Below are 16227 nucleotides of genomic sequence, written 5' to 3'. Positions count from 1 at the left end.
TACTTACTATCCAATCAAAATTCTGATAGATATTGTTAATAGCCATCTAGGATACTTCTCTTTTTTTCTCAACGAATACAATAACTGGCTCATGATTTTTCTCTCCTCCTAATTCCTTGCCATCATATAGTTAGAATATTGCTCTCTAAAACATGCTAATTTCCACACTCCTTAATTATTTCATTTCACCTTGCTTTGATACCCTTAATCTTGATCATCACCCAGAAATGTACCATTTCTATGTTCATGAACTCTGAAATTTACTTATTTGATCACAATCTGTTGTCATTTTACTTCTTCCTCTACCTTGCAATCATAAACCCTATTCTCTATCCGTAAAATGGCTTTCAATTCCCTGAATTTTCAGTTATTCTTCAGGTGATCACCACTGCACTGATTACAATTTTCACCCATCACCATCTTGATGATATAATTCAATTCTATACTGCTGATTAAAGCTGGAGAAAATCACAAAATCATGTTGACTGAGTCTACTACAAATGGAGATTATATATTTTGAATTCAGTACTTACTGTAACAACAATAATTTTGTACCTTCCTAGTTGACTCACTAATCCACTAACCACATTCCCTTTTCTCCCATCCTCGAACTTCTAGTGGATCTTCCTCCCTATCATTTCAATTGAGAAACTTGCTTCATATTTCATCAAAAGAATTGAAGCTAATTGCTGAGCACTCATACTCTCTGGTTCCCTTCTACCTATCTGGCCAATCATTCCTATTATCCTTTGATGTATTTTCATCAGGTTCATACCCATAAAAAAGCATGTGTTTCCAAAGGTTCTGCAGTTTCCATTGATTTAATTGAATTATCACTTCTATACTGATGATTCTCAGATTTACTTATCCAAAGTCCCTACTAACTTTGAAACTTTCACTTCCAAATATTTATCAGAAATCTTGAATTAGATGTCCCATAGACATCTTAAACTCATCCCATCCAAAAGTGAACTCTACATTTCCCTGTTAAGTTTTCATCCTTCCTAACTTTTTATCACTGTTAAGAGTACCACCCTCCTCTCAATAATTTAAACTCAAAACCTAGATTTCATTTTTATCTCCTTAACACTTTCAGCATGACTTCATTGAGTCCAATAATCCTTAAATCCTTAGATTATCTCTCCTAGATCTGTTTTCCAGGTCTGTTATTTTTCCAAGTAGGTATTTAATATTTTTTCCTTTTTTTTTTTTTTTTGGTTTTGCTTGACTGATTCTTGGTGTCTCCTCGAGTCATTCATTTCCATTTATCAACTCTGATTTTTAATGAATTATTTTCTTCATTTACTTTTTTATTTCTTTTTATAATTGTCCAACTGAGCTTTGAAGTGAGTTGTTTTGTTCTATGGAATTTTTTTTTCCATTTTGCCAGTTTTATTTTTTAAGGAGCTATTTTCTTTTTCCTATTTATTAATTCTGTTTTTTCAGGGAGTTGATTTCTTTATTCACTCTATCTTTTAACGAGTAATATGACTTATCCAGACCCTCTTGTAAATCTTCCCTTTCGTTTCCCCATTTTTCTTTTAGCTCTCTTTTAAGAGCCTTTAATTTTTTCTATGAGAGCCTTGTGTAATGAGGACCAGATTATATCACCATTTGGGGCTTCATCTGGAGACAATCTGCTTTTAGTCTCCTCAGGGTTTAAAGTCTGCTCTCTTTCAGTATAGAATCTATCTATAGTTAGAGCCTGCTTTGCCTTTTTACTCATTTTAACAACAACAACAACAACAACAACAACAATAACAAAAAAGCTGCAGTCTGCTTTTGTGGCAGTGTGGTGTTACTAAGCTTCTTCAAGAGACAACAGGAAGTAGCAGTGAAGCAGCAGTGGGACAGCAATGGCTGTGCTGGGATCAGCATCTTCACTGTGGTCAGCGTCTGTGCCAGGACCAACAATGCTGCGTCCCTCCTGGTGCTGGGTAGCTGTGGCCAGGTCCTGAGAGACTGTAGTGTTTTGGGATTATAAATTTTCAGCCTGTAAAAACCACACCCCGCCTCCCTCCAGTTTGGTCAGCATGAGCTGTTTCCATGCTCTCATTGTCTATCTGCCTGATTCTGAGCCTGACCTAACCCTATTCTGTCCCTGCCCGCGAGCAAAAACAGACTTTCTGGCAAATTTTGAGATTATCTTCTGTTGGTAATGTGTTATACTCCTAATATTCTTGGGTTTTGACAGTCAAGCACTAATTCTGAGGTTGAGTTTCATAAAAAATCATTTGAAAGAAAAGGAGAACTCAGATAGACACATGTGTCCTCTTCACCATCTTGGCTCTGCCCCTCCTTAACATTTTCATCACCAGCCCACCAATCTCTTGCCAACATTTTACCTTTGTAATATCTCTTACACATCCCCTTTGTCTTGTCTTACATCACTTCCCCCTCATGCAAGTTTTTATTAATTTATGATGAGACTATTGTCATAAGCTGTTGGCTGATCTCTCTGCCTCAAATCTCTCCATATCCCAGTTCATTCAGCTACCAAAGTTATTTTTCCAAAGTTCAGGTTCTAGCAATGCCAAAGGCTCGCTATTATCACCAGAATCAAATATAAAAAGCCTTATTTAATTTTAAAATCCTTCATTGCATGGCACCTATCTTTTCTAGAGATCTTACTCTTTACTTACTCCTTGTATGTTTTGATCCAGTCACACTGGCCTCTTTCCTATGCTTCATATATGACACTTTATCTCTAGATTCCAGACATTTTCATTGACATTTCTCCATGTCTAATTTCCTCAGTTCTATTTTCTGGATTCCCTGATTTCCTTCAATTCTCAACTGAAATCCCATCTTCCACAATAAGACTTGCCTAATACCCTTAAATGCTAGTGCTTATTCATTTATCTCCATTTCTATCCTGTGTATATAGATTGTTTGCATATATTTGTTTTAATGTTTTCTCGTCCTTTAGATAGAGATCTCCTTGGGAGTAGGAACTATCTTTTGCCTTTCTTTGTGTCTCCAGTGCCAAGCACATAGCAGTCACTTAACAAATTTTTGTTAGATGACTTCTAAGTTTTTCTAGGTTTAACTATCTTCACTATGCAAATGACTAACAAATTTATATCCAGACTAATTTCTCCCCTGAGCTCTAGTACTCCATTATCAATTGCCTATTGGACATTTCAAACTGAATGTCCCAAAGCCATGTCAAACTCAACATATGCCAAACAGAACTCATTATCATTTTATACAAATTCACCCCTTTTACAAACTTCCCATTTTTTCTCACAGATACTTCTATTCTTTGAATCTCTCAAGTTTGTAAGTTTAGCATTATCATTGATTCTTTCCTCTCTTCCACCTCTCATGTCTAATCTGTTACAAAATTGTGATATTTTTACTGCCATGGGATCTCTTGTAATGTTTGGGCTAGCTTTCTATCATAGTCAGACCCAGTCTCCTCCTTAGTGCAGGAGGTAGAGAGCCATCACGAGGTTGGTCAAAGATAGAATGTCTATCTTCCAGTCCTTCTTAGCCGTTTTATATCTTAATGCAATTACATCATTACAGTATACTGAATATGTGTGAACTAGAGAACCATTACATCGCCATGCTAAATACTAAGTATATATGTGAACTAAAGAACAATCATCTCATCAGTTCCACTGAATTAATACCTTGTTTCAAGAATACTTGTCCAGAGTTCAGGCCCTTTACAATCTCTCATTTGATCTTTCAACATAGCCACCACTTGAATTATCACCCTTCAACTATATTACTGCAACAATTTTGTAACTGGTTAGTCTCACCTGTGTCTCCTTACTTCAACCCATTTTGCATGCTGTTACAAAAGTTATTTTCCTTCACACAGATATAACAATTTTCATAAACTTATTAGTTAATAAAGTCCAATAGTCTCCTGTTGCCTTTGGGATAAAATTATCTCTGTTTTGTTTTTAATGCTCTTCATCAGTTGATCTTCACCTTTTTTCCCCCAGCCTAATTATATATGACTCTCCCAACAACACTTTTTGAGACAGCTAAACTGGACTTTCAGTTTCTTGGGCACAGCACAACATCTCCCACTTCTGTTCCTCTGTACTGGTCATCACTGGCATCTACAATGGATGCCATTCTTTTCACATCTACCTCAACTAGTCCTTTCTCTCTTCAAGATATAATTCATATTCCACCTTATACATGGAACCTTTTCTAACCCAACCCCATTTCTCCTCCCTCTCTATTTTGTATTTTACTACTATGTATTTATTTGTATTTATCTTCTTCATATATATGTAAATATACACACATATCTTTATTTGTTAGTATACATATACACATACATAACTGTGTTTATCTTCATATATACATTATATATAGTATATATACAATACATATGTCTTTATTTGTATATATACATACTTATACATACACACATATATTGATATACATACATATTATATAGTGATGTCTTTTTTTTTGCTTTTGGTCCTCTTTGAAAAAAAGGACAGCAGCCATATACTATCTACATACACACATATAAACACATATCGTGTGTGTGTGTATGTGTGTGTATAAGGGATAGTCTCTCAAATTTTCTTCCAGATCTAGATCTATTATCTATATCCTAATTTTAAGATCTTATGACAATGAGTTGGAAACATTTATATATTAATCCCTGTAGTAGGAAGTGAAACAAAAGACCCCCAATGTTTAATGCAAAATAAGATAAATGCATATGGGTTAAGTCTTTAAAGTAAAGTGAGTTTATTCTTTGACTTTAGACAACTGACACATTTTGCTCTGATTCACTCTGGGCACATTTGATTCACAACTTTGTATTAGGAGCTTTGCATTAGGTAATGGCATTCTTGAGCTATATTCACAAATTACTTGAATACATGTGGATAACTACCATACTTTGGTTTCTGTAATGGTACAGTTGGTTATTAATCTCCAAACTACATAAGAGATTAGACTAATTATAAGGCATGGACTCTTGGAGAATTAAGCAGTCTTTAAAAATCTATTCTCAGGTTACCAAAATGTCTTCATATTAAAAACATCCTTTCTGATGAATGTGAGCACAATTAATAACATTTCTTATTGAAATGTTAGTCTTTGAGCTCTGAAAAAATTATGGAAGGGTGGTGATTGAGGTATTTACACATTGAATGTATTTGTTCATTAATTCTCTCACAAAAAGTTAACTATTGGGCAGTTAAAATAAATTACTTGATTTTTAATAAATACAGGCTTTAACATTAAGCTCAAAAATAAATTTTGCTCATTATATTTATTAGGTGGTAGTAATTCTTATAATTTGAAAATATTGCATTCATGAGAAGGGGAAAATCATCCTGTTAATTTGCAAAAGACAAACTTCCTAATTATAATCCATCTCCTATATAATATTTTAAATTAAAAAATTTATAGCTGATAAATTTATTTCTGTTTTCCTTTATCATTTATAGCGCAGCAGCAGCTTTGGAAATTTTGATCGTTTTCGGAACAATTCTATATCCAAACCAGAACATTCAAATGATGTAAGTATAATTTAGTATTTCAGTTAATTCACAATCTTATTACCACACTTCACAAGTGCAAATTACAACTTTTTTGCACTCTCATTGCATGTGTGTTTGCTTTTCATTTTGCCTATGCCATTTTGTAAACCCTTCTCAGAGGATCTACCAAATGTATTAAATAGTCTTTAGTTCTAGGAATATTTTGTGGAAACCAATAGGTTAGGCTGTTATTATCTTTTTCCTTTTCAATTCATAAATAGCTTGCTTATTTTTTTCCAATTACATATGTTTCTACATGGTGAATATGTTTGCCAAAAAATAACTTCTTTAATTTATTGAGATTGTTATACAGACACATAATCAAAAATTAAAAAGCCTAAAATATAAGCTGGCAGCTTTTGTAAAATACTATAATTTCAATTACCTAAATAAGTATTGGTTGACTATGCATAGTACAAGGCAATTTGCCAGATGATAGCATATAAATACTATAAAAGAAAATTAGGAAACTTTGGAACTGGGGCAAAGAACATAAATCACACCTAGAGTAAGCAGCCTGAAGAATGCACTCAGGAGTGGGATGGCAGGGGAGAGAAAGGTTGGACATGATGGGAAAGAGAGCTACCAGAACACTAATTCCCATTGATGAAAGGAATGGGTACCACTTGAACTGCTCTTGACTAGTCAATTCAGGAAAAGAATTGCACTGACTTCTTAGTATTCTAAATAATCATTCTTGATAAATGCATATTAAGTTTAATTATTTCTTCACACTTATGTGGGTATCCAATAGCAGATCCTTTGGGTAAAGAGACTGAAAGAGTGTTTTAAGCAAATCCTCATAAAACTCAGAAATCATGAGAGCATATTCAATCTGTTAAAACTGGAAAGAACCTTAAAGACTACTTTGTTCAAATTCCTTATTTCAAAAAGAGACCAAAAGTCTTTTAGAATAGACACTAGAATCTGGGGTTCCTGATTCTTAGTCTACTTCTCATTTAATCAGATTGTTTGAAATTTTATCTTGTGAGATTTTTGTTACTCATTTGGCTTCCAAATGAAGACCTTCCTGAATAGTGATATGATGACTCAAACAATGTGAATGAATAGGAAGGGTGGTCTCTTTGTCTTTGGTACACTCTGACCCCAAATTTATCTTTCCCAAGGAAGATAATCCAATAGACTTCTGGGGAAAAGGAGACCATACCAACCCCAACCTTGGGTGGAGTACAACATGTGTGGAAGATGGTTGATATATTCTCTCTGTCTCTGTCTTTGTTTCTCTGTCTCTGTCTCTCTGTCTCTTTTCTTTCCCTCCATCCTTCCCTCCTTCTCCTCTCTGTCTCTCTCTCTTTCTGTATCTCTCTCTTTGTGCCTCTGTCTCTGTGTCTCTGTCTCTGTTTCTCTCTCTCTCTGTCTCTATTTCTCTCTCTCTCTCTCTCTCTCTCTCTCTCTCTCTCTCTCTCTCTCACACACACACACACACACACACACACACACACAGGAAATTTTTTTCTCCCTTAGACTGTGCTAGAGCTCAGATACTACCAGTCTCTACTCTATTCCTATCTTGACCCAAAGAAGGGAGCTACAATTGATCAGCAATTTTGGTAATTTTCTGAGTGGTTTTCACTATATTATATAAAACTCCAAATCTCTAACAGTTCTGCTATGCCTTAGTCTCCACTTTTGCCTTTTTCTTTTAGAGGAATACAATTACCGTCAATGTCTTTTAATTTCCCAATATGAAATAAAACCATCCCATCCTATTTCCAGCTCTAAGACATAGCCTCTGCCCTCAAAAGAACTCATAATACATTTATGGAGATAGGACATGTATGTAAAACGATAATTTACAAGTTGGTATATAAAAATCAAATAAGTGGTACAGAAAATAAAGGCAAGTGGAATTCAGAGGAGGAGAATTTATTAAGTCTAAAATTAAGTTCAGTGGGTCTAAAATTTCACAAGTCCATAATCATATACAAAATATCAACCTCTGATATAACATACCAGAAAATGCCTTTAAAGATTAAATTGTGAAAATTAGAAGTAGGAATACCTTGGTGTTTTAATATAGCTACTTTCTGATATTTTTTATTGTTAAATATGTTAAATAGTTTTCTTATGAGGAAACATAACACTGAAGAATAAAAAATTGAATTTTCATACATGAAATTGTCTAAGAGGCACAGTTGAACCAGGAGTCAGGAAAATCTGAATTCAAATCTGTCTTTTGAATTTCCCAGATTTGTGATTCTGGGCGTCACAACTTTTCTCTGCCTCAGTTTTCTGATCTGCAAAATGGAATAACAATAGTACCCAACCCTCAGGGTTGTTGTGAATAGAGAATGAGATACTATTTATAAACTTTAACTGTTCTATATAAATGGTAGTTATTATTATTATTATTCATTCAGGACTTTTGGAAGAATCTATGAATATTTTTATTAGAATAACTTCAGAGTATAATCAAGAGTATAAGAATTAGCAAGATAGGTATTATTTTAGCTTATTGGATTTTGTTGACTCTTCTGTAATATTCAGCATAGCCAATTTAGGGTAAATCTTAAGAAAAACTTTAGTACCTTTCAATTATGCTGTTAATTATGTCTTTGAAACTTCCTCTTGTCATTCTTTAGATAGTTCTCGAAAGATAAAATCCCTGCGATTGTAGGTATTCAAATAAGAACAATTGGCCATCTGTCAGGATACAATTAATTTTTAAAGTGAGAGGGATGATAAACTCCAATCTCTAAAATCCTTTCCACTTCCCAAATACATTTTCGTGGAACTACATTTGCCATTACATATTTGTTGAGTCACCCTCTCTTAGTGTAACAGGAAAATGGCAATGATTTGTGAGAGGTTTTTAGCTGAATCTCACTTTTTAATCAATGAATGCCAAGACTATCTTGAGCTATGTAAGAAAGAGCCATATATCTTTACTATCATTTCATAATGAACATCAGTTTTTCACTCTCATTCTAGAAATATTTTCCACTCTTCACACAGATATGCATGCTTACTTTGTAAGCTGTCTAGAATTTAACTTATCCATCTAAATAGTTGAAAAGACTGAAATGACCAGTTCAAAAATTAGCTAACCATATACTATATACTACAACTATAACTATCTGTGATTATAAGGTAATTTCATGGTATACTCAAGCCTTTAAGTTAAAAACTAATTTTTGAGATTGTTGTATTGATAACTATGGTTGGAACACTTAGAGATGTAGATTGAAATATAATTCCATTTCTTGAAATTTTAGAAACTATCCACAAAAATGTATATACAAATATTCACAAGCTAAAATTTCTAAGTATTGCTTTAATATTAAGATTCTTTACCCTATAATTGTGGTATTTAACATTTCTTTAGAAATGTGAAGAAGAGGGGATAAATGAAGGTGGAGAGGAAGAATCAGCTAAAACTCCAAATAATGGCAAAAGTCTAGGCAAAAAAATGAGGGCTATTTCCTGGACCATGAAGAAAAAAATTAGTAAGAAGTACATCAAAGCCCTTTCTGAGGACAAGGTAAGTTTAGTCTATAAAATAGTAGTTTGGCTATGGAAGTATTCAATGCACTTTTTTTTTTATAGTTATTGATAATAAAATACTAATAATACCACGTACAGTACTTTGTGCTTCACAAATCTCACAGTTAAGGAGAGAATAAAACAGATGTTGCTCAAGTACTAGTGAAAGTATTCATCTCTGATAGCAAGATATTCTAGACTATAAATTCATTTAATACTAATAAGGCACAATTATGTAATATACCCATGTTTGCAAAGAACTTTACTCATAACAGTCCTGTAGTATTATTTATCCATTTCATCTATTTTAAAAACTGAGGCTTAGAGAAGTGATATATCTTGCCTTTGACTACACTGCTAATAAATTTCAAATACATATTTTAATTTCCAGTGTTCTGATTCCAAATCCAGCATTCAGATTTTACTCTTTATCCTCACATTTTTCTGGAAGAATGGATGTTACTGTCTTTTGTGAGATGGCTTGATTGACTTGCCTATCATTATACCAAAAAGCTCTGGACCTAACACACACAAGTGGAGGTACAAAAAGAGAATAGGTCAATAGAGGAATTAGCATTATCTTAATATTATTATAGTATATCCCAAAAGCCTTAGTTCTGCTTAAGCTTTAATACCTTAATAGCTTTGAGCTTTAATAGTTTAAAACTGTACCTATCTTTGTCCTTTGAACCTAACCTATTCCAAAAAAATAAAATAAAATAAAACTGTACCTATGCTTTTGGGACACACTATAGTCTCTGTGATACATTTGTCAGGTTCCTTGAACATAATTTTTTATGTGCACTAAGAACTGGGAGCTATTTTGCTGACTGGGTACTTAATAGTGTCTTTCAGTCAGATAAGTATATAGCTGCAATCAATCCACATAAAAGCAAAATTGGGTGAAGGCACTAGAGAACTTCCTTCACCCAGCCTCTGCTCAAAAATATATTCAAATGGTCTATATAAAATATATGTGTGTATTCTATAAGATGAAATTATATCTAGATAGAAATCACAAAGTTACCATTTTATGCAAGTTACATAAACCTAAAAAGTACTTGAGATAATTTCAAGAAAAAGGAAACATATTTTGAAATAATTCACTTTTCCTAATTTTAATTATGTAAAATTTGATTTTCCGTGGTATAGGTCAAAGATTCAAAGTTTGGGATAAAAATTTTGAAGAGTTCTAAATAAATAGTCTTTCTTAATTGTAAAAAAAAAAAAAAAAAAACCCAAAACTCTGAGATGAAACAATTAGGAAAAAATTAAAACTTTTTTGAATTCCTGAATTATAGATTGTGTTGGTAAATAAATTAAATAGCAAAAATGAGACAATATAAGCAGTTTAATTAAGTGTAATTTCATCAGAGATATGGCTGTCAATCCATTTTACTTTTCTATTTAAATATATTTGACAATATGTCAGAACTAAATTGCAACTGCACCATTGTTATTTAAGTAGGAATTTCATATTAGTACTTCAAAAGTACTTCAAACTTTTCTTCTAGGAAAAGAAATTGAGAAATGAATGATAAAGTCATGTTCTATGCTGCTAATATTATATTCTTAAATGTATTAATTTTAAAATATGACTTGATGCATATGTGGTGTGTGTGTGTGAAAGAGAGAAAGAGAAAGTTTGTATATTCTATAGGAATATTTTTCTCTGTACTTACAATGTGATATTTGAAAACAAAGGATGAAGAGGATGAAGAAGATACCTACTCATATAGAAACAGTGACCCAGGAGTTGCAGCCTACACTGAGAAATTTCCTCTCAAAGGCAGTGACTCCATGGACAGTATCTACAGTGGTCAAAGCTCATCCAGTGAGTTCAAAGAAACAAATAAGAAATACTGAATATGTTAAACCTGAGAAGTTAATTTTAATGGCCTTATATATGTGAAGAATTAATTTATTTATCAAATTAACTATGAAAATCATAGATATTTGGTAATAAAACAGAAAAAATTAAAATGTGTTGATGCTACAATCAAGTTTCTACTGTTAAAATTATGCCTTATAGATTATTAAAGACACATTTATTTCAAAACTTATAATGCTATAAGAACATTTTTGTCTTGAAAATTTGTATTTACAGCTTAAAGTTTTGGAACTTCTTTCTATATTAATTTTCAAATTTCTGTTTTGTATTTAGAATAGAAACAATTATCTTGACTATGGCTTTCTCTTTATTATTCATATATAGCACTCCAATGCATCATCTTTTAATTGGTCATCCCCTGCCTGAAATGCATTCTTTCCTCATGTATTCCTCGAAGCATCCCTCCCTTCCTTTAAAAATTCAACTCACATGTTGCCAATCTTTCACCATGTCCTGTCATTTCTGCTTTCACACTCTCTCTCCTATATGTCCATTTCTTTCCACTTATACAATTTTCACCTTAAGAAAGACCTTCATCACCTCACATTTGGAATATTGCCTTCTCCTTGGTCTCCCTTTCTCAAGACTGTCCACTCCAGGCTATTATGCACTTAATTGCCAAAGTGATTTTTCCTAAAGTACAGGTTTGGTTTGACTATGTCACCCAAATATTAAAAAAAAAACCCTATAAGATCAAAGGTAAAACCCTTTCTGTGGCTTTTAAAGTCTTTCACAATCTGGGTCTCTCTTACCTTTCCAGTTCTGATGTACTTTGCTTCTAAGATCCAAAAATACTGACTTTGCTATTTCTTGAACAGCATACTTTATCTATATTTGCCTTTTCCTTAGTTGTGCCCTTGCCCAGAATAAATGCTCTCCTCCCAAATGATTCTTATCTTCCCTGGTTTTATTAACATTCAGCTTAAATCCTCTTCTAGATAAGGTTTTTCTTCTTCTTCACCTTCAATTTACACTAAACCAATATATAGTTGTGCACATATAGTTTGAGGTTTTTTGGAAGAGGGACAATGTTTTTGCTTTTCTTTTTATCCTCAGTGCTTAATACAGTACCTGCAATATAGAAAGTGCTTAACAAATGTTTTTTGATGTTCTGGTTGAGCTTTTTTCATTCTCCCCCATCTTCATCTCCAACTTCTACTAACTTTCATTCCTAATTGCCTTGTATTTAACTACTTTGTAGGTATTCCCTTAATATTTATTTGATATATACTTACATATAAACACAGACAAAAATGTGGGAGGTCGTGATCAATAAATATAACTTATTTATTTAAAGGATAATGGGATAAGTTTTTGTATGGAACTTTGAAGTGATTGGCTTGGGCTTTTGTGGATCCGTTGAGGATGAACTGATAAACTTTAATGAATCAAAATCACCCTTTGGTGTTCAATCTATAAAAGGAATTCTACATCTGTCTGAGTCTTTGTTGAAAGAAGAAAAAAATGAGCACAACTCAAAAACTAGAGACTGAATCTTTTTCCTTAAGTACTTGTACCAGTAGATAACAACAAGTCTATCCATAGTTAATCCATGCCATCCCAATCCAATTTGTTTTATCCCGGTTAGATAAAATAGAATAAAAGTACCTACAAAGGCTGACCACTATGTAAATGCATCAAATTGATGAAGGAAATCTCTGAACAATAATCCTTCAAACCTAAGTGAGTAAATCTTTGGGTTAGTTATTGCAAAAAAAAGCAAAAGATAAGGAATAAGTAGAAGAAATTTAAATTGTTAGCAATTGATCTGCTAATTCATAATTAGCAGATAAACTGATATTTCTACCACAAGAAGTTTGTGGCTGATTTCTTTGGTATGAACCTTTTAAATTTGTTCCCAGATGATGGTTAAGAATGTTTATAGCACTACATATAATATATTATCTCTGATTTTATCAGGTGGAATCACAAGCTGTTCAGATGGTACAAGTAATAGAGACAGCCTTAGATTGGATGATGAAGTCCCATACACAGGGCCATTCTGTGGCCGAGCAAGAGTACACACAGATTTCACACCAAGTCCCTATGATACTGACTCACTAAAAATTAAGGTAAGTAAATGTTAAAATCTTCTTTTTGTAAAATGTTATGGTAAGATTTATGTCTGCACAATCTGGTTTGGTATAGTAATTTCAGGTTCTTTGGGTGTAAGATGATCAGAATAAAAAAGTTGAACAAAATATACTGTGAAAAACATGTATTCAAGCCCAGGAAATGGTCTTCTGGATGATATTCTTTGAGAGATGTTATTATTAACAAGCCTTTAATATTATTTGTTGATAAATTTTGTAAGTAATACAGTGATGTACAGGGTCTTGAGGAAAAGGGAAATTACCTTACCCTCTGGTTATTAAAAGCCCTTCTAACTGCTTGGGAATATCTGATTCCCTATTGCTAATTCCAAACTTGTGAAAAAAAGGTTAAAAAATTAAGTAAGGAAATATCTAGCACAGTTACTGCAAAATTTGATAAATGGATGACTTAAGATGAAGATTTCAAACAGAAATTGAAACAGAAACCAGCTCTGGAAGACACAGCATGAAAGAATGCCAGGAAAATTGGGGAATATGTCACTAAGCAAAAATTAGAATTGTTCCTCCTGCTTGTTTTTCAGTTGATTGCTAAGCAGGAGATAGAGGTCCCACCTAAGAAACACCTTTTGTTTTCCATTAATTATCTTGAAGTGCTCCTTCTACTCATTTTAGAAAAGATTTAATCACATAGTTAGATCAGCACATTTGCTTTCATACATTTTGTACTTCCTCATTTCATTTTGCTTCTTTCTATTTAAGTATAAGATTGTAACAGAACTTTTAAAAAATCCTTATGGATTCTAATAGATATGGTCCTCCCCACCCATAGGCACTGCCCTCAATAACAAACAGGCAGATGACTCTAGTTGCTGGGGCATATTGATTGAGGTGGGGTGTGGGGAGAAAAAGGTGAGTTGAATAAAGGCACCAAACACTGAACCATTCACATTGTCATGAATCTTAAGTGGAAGAAATGTATATAGTCAATTCTGTTATCCAGTTTAGAACATATGTTATCCTAAAAATCACTATGCTATGCTAACTTATGCAATAAAAACTAGAGGACTTAGGAGAAAAATGGAGCTAGAGGCACAGTCCTGAAAAATTTCATCAGTGAAACATAAAAAAGAAAAAAGATAGAAAGCCTAATAAAATGGTAGAATAGTTTTATCCATGTTAAATGGTTAAGAAATATACAAATTCTCTAATGAATAATGGTTGTATGCACAACCTCAGATTGCTGTTTGGTCTGCACCCCTATTCACATGACTGGGGCTGGCAGGGTTGAAGTCCACAGGCAAGAGGACAGCTTCAGTGGAACACAGAAAAGACAATAGTAGAAGGTGAGAAAATAGATCAATGCTTCTCTCTTCACATTGTACCTGAGGATAGACAATAACTATAATAGTTTACCCTGAAAAATGTTTGTTTGTGGAAGGAGGATTCAGAAGGGATGTAGATTCTCTTCAATACTTAATGCTTTCCTTTTGCATGCACTAGTTGATGTTTTTGAACCAGGATATTGGGATGTTGGATGAGTTTTAATAGAAGATTTCACAAATATGAAAGAATAGCAAAACACAATCTTATAAGCTAGCACACTTAGTAAACTAAGTCAGCTGGTAGTTGTCAGGTGCATGCATGTACATTTTGTGTATTTGCATTCTTATTATTTCTCAAGATGAAATTGAGCATAAGCAAATGCCTTAGGTTCTCATTATGCTCAAATGGTTCACTAATATATCAATCACATTGGAACAAATTCTTATTTTTAAAACAAATGTTTTACATAAGGGACACTTGCTTCCAAACCAGGAAGCTCTGGATTCAAGGCCCACCTCTGATGTATAAAAGCTGAGTTAAGTTTTTTTTTTTTTTAAAACTTTTCAGTGCTCTAAGCAATTTACACGAAGTTGGCAGTGGTTCTCAAACTTTTGTTTTCAGTATCTTTATCCTATTAAAAATTATTGAGGATCTTTCCAAATCGCTTTTGTTTATTTGCATTATATTCATAGACATTTACCATATTGGAAATAAAAACTATTTTTGAATTTGTAGACCCTCTAAAAGGGTTTCAGAGATCCCCAGGATTCTCTAGACCATATTTTGAGAACCACTGTTAGAGGAATCACTGACTTACATTGATAAAGGGAGTTTCTTCACTTAGGATTTTCCTATAACAAGAATTTACGAATCTGACCCCTAGTCTTCTACTTTAAAATGTCACTGATAGGTCACTTAATAACTTCTATAGGAGGGCAGTCTACCTCTATCTTTACTTAGCAACCTATTCCCTTTACAATTAAAAACAAATCTATTTCAGTGAAGTGTGCCCTGCCTATTAATCAGCTTTAAGTATGAGTAGATTAGATTCCTAGCTGGGAGTTTCATAAGCTTTTTCCCCCCCTTGTATTCAGATTGGGACAGTTGGATACATTTCATCATTTAATATTTATCATCCCAACTTGATCTTCACTGAAATGCTTCTAATGCCATATGTACTAAATTAAGCATTGAGCAATATGGCTGATACTTAATGCTCATAATTTTATTTTTATATTTTTTTATTCCATGTAACCATATGGTGAATTGAAAGTGTTTAGACGGTTTAAATTTTTCTTTTCCAGTTGGGAAAGATTGAACTAGGTGAACTCAAAACACTAGCACAACAACATATGCTCATCTCACCACCAAAACCACATATGGTTGAGAGCAATTTGGAGGGAAGAAGGTGAAATTTTTCTTTGAGGGGAAAACCAGTGCTACCATGTGAGGAGTCTTATATAAAACATTGGTTGTGCTGCTACATATGCAAGGGGACAAACATCAGGCATTAATCAGAAGGTTATCAGTAATAATAATAATGCTTTTAAAGTTTACAAACCACTTTCATACGTTATCTTATTTGAACTTCACAATAACAATGTTATTACATATATTACATCACAATAACAATGTGAGATAAGTTATTAGACATATTATATTTATATTACATATGGGAAAAGAGTCAGAGATTCAGTAACTGGCCAAGATCAAAGAAAGATATATGGGAACCATTTTTATTTTCTGTAGTGCTGCTACTAACACACATTATAAGTTATAAATGGGGCATAAACCCTTCTTTATCATAAGGCATGCTTTTTTAAAGAGGAATCTAATTTTGAAATAAAAAAATCAAAAAGTTATCTCCAGTTATCTTAGGAAAGAAAAAGCCATTCATATTATTTTATCTCTTACTATGTTCGATGTC

At 33.0% G+C, this 16227-nt stretch overlaps 1 protein-coding gene across 2 annotated transcripts in view; it reads left to right on the top strand.

Moving 5' to 3' along the window:
* SAMSN1 (SAM domain, SH3 domain and nuclear localization signals 1) overlaps positions 1-16227 on the top strand; it is a 98159-nt gene that overhangs the window by 69135 nt on the left and 12797 nt on the right. For both annotated transcript variants that reach the window (XM_031959165.1, XM_031959164.1), the window contains exons 2-5: positions 5436-5507; positions 8875-9030; positions 10737-10866; positions 12844-12995. In XM_031959165.1, the coding sequence (XP_031815025.1) occupies positions 5436-5507; positions 8875-9030; positions 10737-10866; positions 12844-12995 (510 nt within the window). The remainder of the gene's footprint in view (positions 1-5435; positions 5508-8874; positions 9031-10736; positions 10867-12843; positions 12996-16227) is intronic.

The sequence above is a fragment of the Sarcophilus harrisii genome, chromosome 3 (assembly GCF_902635505.1).
Source record: "Sarcophilus harrisii chromosome 3, mSarHar1.11, whole genome shotgun sequence".
Lineage (NCBI taxonomy): Eukaryota > Metazoa > Chordata > Mammalia > Dasyuromorphia > Dasyuridae > Sarcophilus > Sarcophilus harrisii.
Note: the sequence above shows the minus strand (reverse complement) of the source record. Positions and strands in the feature narration are given on the sequence as shown.